The sequence below is a fragment of the Athene cunicularia genome (genome assembly GCF_003259725.1).
Source record: "Athene cunicularia isolate RWA chromosome 12 unlocalized genomic scaffold, athCun1 chr12_part1, whole genome shotgun sequence".
NCBI lineage: Eukaryota > Metazoa > Chordata > Aves > Strigiformes > Strigidae > Athene > Athene cunicularia.
In genome coordinates, this window is record NW_020799116.1 from 21,908,631 (window position 1) to 21,916,347 (window position 7,717).

The window sequence follows — 7,717 nt, forward strand, 5'->3', positions numbered from 1 at the left end:
GCATTTCAAGGAAAAAAAGATGATTCACCTACCATTCTATTTAATAAACGAAGCTTGCAAATATTTTCCACATTAATTGAACCGCAGTTTACACAGAATCGCAGTTTACATAAATCTACTCTGTGTATTACACTGAACAGTTTAAAAACCTTTTTTTTTTTTGTTCCTGCTAAATAATTTGGAGTATGACTGCTTGTCTTGCTAAATATTAAACCAAAACTCATAACATTTTAGTTGCAATTAATCCCAGCAGTTATACCTACGTTACCAAAGAATGTGAAAACAGATGTATTCATTAGTTTGCACTCCTGCAGGCATGATACAGTAACATTTTCTGGGATCTTTACAAACTCCTTTGGGAATGCTGGCTGCATGTTTCATTTAGATAGCTGGCGTATTTTCCTGTCTTTGCACATTTTTAGCAACTGCAGCATTATTTATACAATTTGATGGAGTATGTGGCTTAAGCATGACATAGTGGCCTTGCCAGATAAACAGCTGAATGTTACTCTTGAGCCTTCACTTAGCAGTTCCAGCTTTCCCCTTTTCAGAGGTTTGGTGGTTGGTTTTTTTTTTTTTTTAGATAAAAACCAAATGAATCAGAAGTGATAAATACAATACTGTTTTAGTGGAATGTGAAATAATGCCATGGAAGAGATTCCCTCATCTTTCCTCTTATGAGGTCAGAAAAACGTGTTCTCTCTAATACTTTCCCCCCCCCTGTATTCTGTGCATCTTATTTAATGTGTTGGTTGGTATAAGTAGAAATGTTTGCTGATTGCTCATTTTTAAATGTTTGCACAATTAAAGCTGTACAGTAAAACAGTAAAAAAGCCTATCTAGCTTTATAGGCACAAAAGAGAGTGATAAGCTTTTAGTGTTTATGATTGATCTGATTTGGGGGAAACAAGAAATATCATTTAGGAGACTCTCCATGAGAGATTGCAGAGTGCATTTCTGCTGTTATATTCTACATTAATACAAAATGATGGTTGCCTTTTAAAAAATCAAGAAGCTCACTGCAGAGAAAATACTCTCAAATTATATAAGTGCATACACCACTGTGTTCCTAGGTGAATTTTTTTTTTTTAAATTCTCTCCTGCAGAGGTTATTTATGTATAATAACATTTAATAAATCTAGAGAAATTCTGAATGTTTGTGCTCACCTGATCAAAATGTACACAGAAATCTGAAGCCACAGCTTTACTCTGACCTGCACTGGAGGGTAATACAGCCATACTAAACCATGATGTTCCCAGGTGAAATGCTGGGGTTTCAACCCCAAGCCCCAAATTAAGGTTGACATGTGGGTGACTCCCACAGCCCTTCCCAAAGGGGGGTGACTTTACCTTTAGGCTTCCTTCCAGGGTGCAGCCGGCCTGGCAGACAGAGCCATTGGGTAAAGGAGCCCCAGGGGTCCCGCAGTCAGTAACAAAGGTCAGGTGTCCCACTGAGGGATAAAGCTGGGACCATTGCAGGAGGGGCAGTGTCTGTCTGTGAGGTGGGTGCCCTGTGCAGAGTTCCCTGTTGGGGAAGGACCTCCCGCCTCCCTGGGACTGGGCTCCAGTCAGGCCTGGCTTTTGTAAACGTGGGCTGTGTAGAGATTCAGTGTGTGGCTTCCTTGGTCTGATGTGTTTGGCTTGTTGACTCAGTTGTCTCCCGTCCCTTCTATGGGATACTGCGTGTCCCCATTTATTCCACCCATTGTTGGTTGTGTGGTGTCGTTGCTGGGGTCAGTGGGATTGATGTCAATTATGTATAATCTGACTGATTTGTTTGTACCCCCAGCGCTCACCCATGTACTGACCCTTTTGTATCAAATACAGCTTGGTTATTGGTTCATCTTTATGCTGGCTGTGTCCTTCATGCTAGGCCTGATAACTGGCAAAACACCAGACTCTGTGGTTCACTTTCTGCAGTAGATGTGCAACACTTTGTGAAAAGCAAATTCTTTGCTGTACTTTGCATCCTCAGAAAGGTGAAGAGTGCAATAGGCAATGGGAGAAGGTAGAGTGGGATGTTACTGCTGGTGCAGAGCGTGGGAGGGTGGCTCAGCCGGTGTGGACTGAGCTCCTCAGAGGTGTTGCCAGTGCTCACTGAGGGTGTCTGTCCCTGGGACATGCTGCCGTTGTGGTCTCTCTTTTCATGGCCTGTCCCACCATAAATTTTGCAGGTGACCAAAGCAATAAGAGCAACTGTAGTGTTGTAGGTGTGTCATACAACTCTGTTAAAATTGTTCTCATTTCAGGTAGTGCCTACCAATTTGAAACGTGCCCAGTGTTTGTTAAACTATAGGATTTGCCATGACATTTGATGAGCTGTTTCAGCATTTAACTATTTTCACAGTTAGGTTTTGAGCCCTGTTTCTAGTCTGATGTTTTAATTTCTACTCCCAGCCCTTTGTTAACAAATTCCTCTCCATGTAGATTCATAAAAGCTGTGGACTTGTAATTTCTTAAATTCCTCTTTGTTAAATTAAATTAATTAAGCTCCTTTAAAGATATATTTTAATTTTTTGCATTATGTTGTTTCTCTGATTCTTTTGAAGCTGATCCTTCTTGATTTATAGACATTGATACTGAATTATTGTAGTTTATCTAAACATGGAAGTAAATACATCTTTCCATCCCTAAATGATACACCCTATTTTAACAAGAAAAGATCACGTTAGCCCTTTGCTGCAATGTCATACATGGGAGATCATGATTACCAGATTTGCCTTATCTGAATTGAGTCCTCAACCCATATTTTGTTTCTAGATGTATGGTCTTGCTTTCAATTGCTTGGCACTCCAAGTAACCCACTGCTCTTTGCACGTATGACTTCCCCACCGTGTATCATTTGCAGATTCTAACATTGCAATGGGCATGTTGCCTCCCAGATCACTAATTATTTTACAGGGAGAACATCTGACTATTCCTTTCCTTTATCTAAAACCCCATGCCATACTTTATTACTAGGCTGTGTAACCCTCTACCCATGGTGCATATCCTTTCCCCAAATCAACCTGCACTTCAGTTTCTTTCAGCAGCTCCACCATACTCAGTGCCCATTCCTTGGCCACAGAGAGGGGCAAGTGACTGTATTGGCATCAATTTAGGCTGAGACGTGGTGGTGTCTCAGACTGGTCCTTCCCTGCCAGTGCAGGAGAGGGAGGATCAACAGTGAAGATGTGTTACAGACAGTAATGCGTCTCTTCTAAAGCCACCTGAGAACGATGCCAACAGTCAGTGCTGAGTTTGGCTCCATATTGCTGAAGTGCTTTGGCAGGGGCACAAGGGACCTGGAAATATCTCTGTGAGCATTTGTTGGTTTTGATTTGGATGACTGTGGCTAGGAATGAGTCTTATATTATAGAAATGACAGCATATGGTAACGGCAAAACTGCCCAGCAGAAGAAAGCTAACCCCCAGCTTTGCTAGGTGCTTCAACAAGGAGCCCAACTAATGTGACAAGGTGCGAGGTAAAGAGCCAAGTGGTCTTTAACATCTTCAGCAGATAGTCTCTAATACTTATCTCGGGTTTGGGGCTACAAGGAGTGTTCACAAAACATGTCTTAAATTGAACTGCCCAACAGTAGTATTAATTTTAAAAGACCTTCAGAGACTCCCATCTAACCTGTCTAGCTTCACCAGACCAGATGGGGTCACACATGAACTACTGTTCATGGAGTCTTGTGAATAATCAGGTTAGAGAGGAAACAATATGCTTGAGTCACCACAATAATTTTTCTCTGAGAATGGGGGGCACAAGAAGAGAAGGGAAGAGAGTTCATTCTCTTCAAAGCTGTTGCATAAAACCCAGTGTATCAAATCTCAGTAGTAAAACTGAAAGACAAACTCTGGAAATTTCTTAGGATTTTAATCAGAAATGTGTAGAATTGTGAAAGAGGTCAAACTTGGGTGAGAAAGAATGATCAATAAGCATCCATTATTTCAATTTCACATAGAATGCTTCTTTTATTGTTCACTTTCTAGGAAACTCAACAATATTTAAAATAATTTTTACTGATTATATTCCCATTACCAGTCCATCTTTAAATGTATTCAATAAGGCATACCCTCAGTGGCTGGCCTGTATAATCATAGTGGTTTTGCTGGCAGGAAACTCCCAAAACTGAGGAAGAGCTGGTTGAATTTGTTTGCACACAAGAATGGTCCTACTAAGCCCATTGGGACACTGTGAGTGGGTAACGGGTTGCAAACCCACATTGCTTTCAAGTGAGAAAAATTGCTAAAATAGTAAAATTGGTGTTCTTCTCTATATATTAAAAAGTGTAGGATTTGGGGACATCTTGCTATAAGAGCTGAGAATTCAGTGGGGAAATGCTGTAAAATGATTTTTTTTTTTAAATTTAGAAAGTTTTTCATATGATTAGTTGGCAGCAGAATGAAACTTGCCTGTCAATACATCACCAAGCTTATTTTGGAAAGGATTAAATGAAATTTGCCTATCTGAGGACCCGGACTTTGAGCGCTGGGATCTGTTTGTAGCATGCTCACCATTAAAAGGAGTGTTGCCAGTGCATGTGCTTTTTTGTGGTGGGATAGTTCGATATTTCTGTTCAAGCTAGAAGTAGTGAACAGTTCATTTTCTCTTGTGGGTTTTGGAGGTACATCTCCCCAGCAGTCAGCCCCTTGAGTTATGTTGGTTTAACTTTATCTGGCAGACCAGCTTTTTTGAGAGTTTCAGAGCCCATGCTACTAAAAGAAGTGTAACTATCGCTCCAGCAATTAAAATGAGGTCTCTCCAAAAGAACTCAAGACACTTGACTGGGAGAAGCCTCTTACAAACCCCCAGCTCATTCCCAGTCAGCTGCCCCAAGGGCTTCATCCTCACGGAAGCTGGGGTTGCGCATCTGATGTCTGCAAGTGAGGGTGCAGAGGCGTCTTCTAACCAGAGTTTTAGATACAGAATATGACAGTCACAGGTCCAAGGATTGTCAAATATTTTCACTTCCTCCAGGCTACGCAAGCTGTCCAGGACACCAGGAGGAACTGAGGTCAGGCTGTTGTTCTGTAGATAAAGCCTCTTGGTGTTCACGGGCAAGGCCGGCACTTCCGTCAGCTTCCTGGAGCTGCAGTCTATGTGCAAACCCTTCATTTCTCCCAGTGACTCACAATTGCAGGAGGGAGGACAGACTTCGGTTTGGGTCATGTGGAACAGCAATGATATGGCAAATCCTGCAACAACGATGAATTCTGTCTTGTTCATGCTCCAACTGCCCAGAGAATAATAACCTGATAAGTATGGTTCATTAGCATGTTTCTAAATGCAGAACTACAACACAGCTATTTCTTTCTCAGGATTACTTGTGACATTTTTTTTGAAAGAAAAGCTTTAGCTTTCTGTATTTCCCACAGAGCCATTCTTCCTGACATTAAGTAGCATAAATGCAACTGGGAGAGAGCACAGTGCTTCCATTTTGTCTCTAGTTCATTGCTTTTCCTTCGTAATTGTATGAAATATATTATTGGCCAAAGTTCCGGAACAGAGTATCACCAGGAGACAATGGTAAAAACGAGGCTAGTTTTAAGCAAAGATTTTCATTATGTTTCTATACTGTCATAGATCTAGTGTTAAAATTGTGTGTTGAAGTCAGTTTCAAAATTTAGTTTAAGAGAATGAATAATTGTACATGTCTAAACATCTTTCCGAGAGTATGAAGATTCTAACCAGGAAGGATGTCTTTTTTGTGGCAGAAAAAGTTCTTTTTTGCTGCCTTTAGCTTCATGTGTCTCTGAGAACATACAGTTTAAGATTTAGATGAATAGAGAATTGGAAATTTTGCATATATGGTACTGCTTATCTTTTAGGGATTAAATAACCATGCTTTGGGCCAGCAGGTAATTATCCCTTTTGCTATGTCATTCCCACTTCTGTAGAGTGTATCCCACTAGGCTTCCATCTTAGTCCCTTCTATTTGGCAGTTTAAAACTTCTACAGCTATTCCCTTCCTGTATTTCCTACTACTTCTCTTCATTCAAAAACACCTAGATAGCCTTGGGACTGGATTGGAATTTGAAATACAAACTCCCTTGTACAGGTTGGGGAATTTCCAATCCTGAAACCATCTTTCATTACGATCTTAATACATCCCATCATAATTGAAATGCATTTTCCTAATTTTTTTCCAATTCATTTGCAATAAATAAGTAATGAAGCAAGAATATCTGACTGTGTATTGCCTTGGATACTATGTGGAGAACGGCAGATACTGTGAAAAGTGCTGGGTTTTTATCAGTATACACTTAAAGAATTACATCGACTGAAGAAGGTGAAAACAGTTTATAACTGTTTGCAGGCAAGAATTAGAAGCACATTAGAATCATACAAGAGTATGACTTTAAAATTGGACTGGACAAAGCCTGATAAATAGAAAGCAGGTAGAGCAGATTTATTAACAACAAATAGAGTAAAAGAGTTTTTTACATATTAAGGTCATAAGGATCTTAAATTACACTAATGTAGAATGGAATTTGGAAATAATCTTCAAAGTGTAGAGATTTTAGAACTCAAAAAAATTTTAAAAGTTTTTCTCTTAAACTTAAGCTCGGACTGATTTTTTTTTCTCTAGAAAGTTTGATTTAATAAAGACTAAAATTGTAGGAAAAATTGATTGGTTTTCTTAATTTACTTCAATTTACTTACAGGGATTATGCAATTATCTTTTCAAAATATAGTTAGACAGCTTCAGATTCCTGATCTAAATACCATATTCCTACATTTTAAATAGGATTAATGCTATGTAAAACTTCATGACAGAGAAGCTGAAATATTAATCATAATCTCCTATGCCTTTCTTAGCAAGTAGTTAGTCTGAATATCTTTGGTCTGAATGTAGATAATCCTCTGTTATTTTTCAAGAAATCTACTAGAGCTACTTTTTTCAAAGTAGACATCTTAAAAGGACAGACTATGTCATCTCACTAAGAATCAGTTAAGCAGTATCTATAGAAAAGACAACCTCTTCCGATTTAATATATAAACAGCAAGAAATTCCAGATCAAATAGAAATAAGAACTGTGGCAAAAATGCAGAGGGGAAAAGCTGGTGAGATGCCTCGCTGATACTTACCGTTGCTTATTTCCTCTTGAGTCCTTCTCTGCTTGGTGAAGTGTTGGAGTACATCTAGCAACTGGAGCTGACTTTTTGAAGAGCCAGTAAGGAAATGTGTTAAAGATGATGAGCTTTTTCCTATTGCATGATAGGAAACTGTTCCCACTGGAAGATGCTATATATGTTTGACATGTGTCATGGCATATAGCACTCGGGGCATTTTTTTGTTTTCTGCAGACAAGAGGAAATGCTTTTGAATTTTATTTCCTAATATATTTTTCCCATTAAACCTGACAATGTCTGGAAAACCTAAAATGACTCATGTGAAATCTAGTGGGTTTTTTTCCCACACAAGCAAGCGCAAGCAAAGGGAGCAGAAGTTAGCCTGTGAAACAGTTCTTCTGTTTTAGTCAAAGCCAGGTGTGCTTGATATCTGCCTTTCCACTGATTAAGTAAAATTTGTAAAAACACACCATATCATTGAAATAATTTATTAGTCAGATGAGACTCTTAACGGACAGAGAAATATTAATGCCATTGTGTTGAAATAGAGATGAAAAGTCAGACAAAATAGAGTATTTAATTCTGGTCACCCCTGTTCAAAAAAGACTAAGCCAACAAGTGAGAGGAAGGTTTCTGTGATGATCAGGGATTTGG

The 7,717-nt window shown here is 39.2% G+C and overlaps 1 protein-coding gene across 1 annotated transcript; it reads right to left on the minus strand.

Moving 5' to 3' along the window:
- Positions 1 to 4,227: 4,227 nt before the first annotated feature.
- Positions 4,228 to 7,150, minus strand: GP9 (glycoprotein IX platelet). Its single transcript, XM_026857516.1, has 2 exons — positions 7,079 to 7,150; positions 4,228 to 5,222 (listed from the first exon to the last, which is right to left on the minus strand). The coding sequence occupies exon 2, from the start codon at positions 5,213 to 5,215 to the stop codon at positions 4,631 to 4,633; it is 585 nt and encodes a 194-aa protein (XP_026713317.1). The 5' UTR covers positions 5,216 to 5,222; positions 7,079 to 7,150; the 3' UTR covers positions 4,228 to 4,630.
- Between the last annotated feature and the right edge of the window lie 567 nt (positions 7,151 to 7,717).

Coding starts and splice junctions, on each gene's coding strand:
- GP9 (XM_026857516.1), bottom strand. CDS start 5,215: ATGAACAAGACAGAATTCATCGTTGTTGCAGGATTTGCCATATCATTG.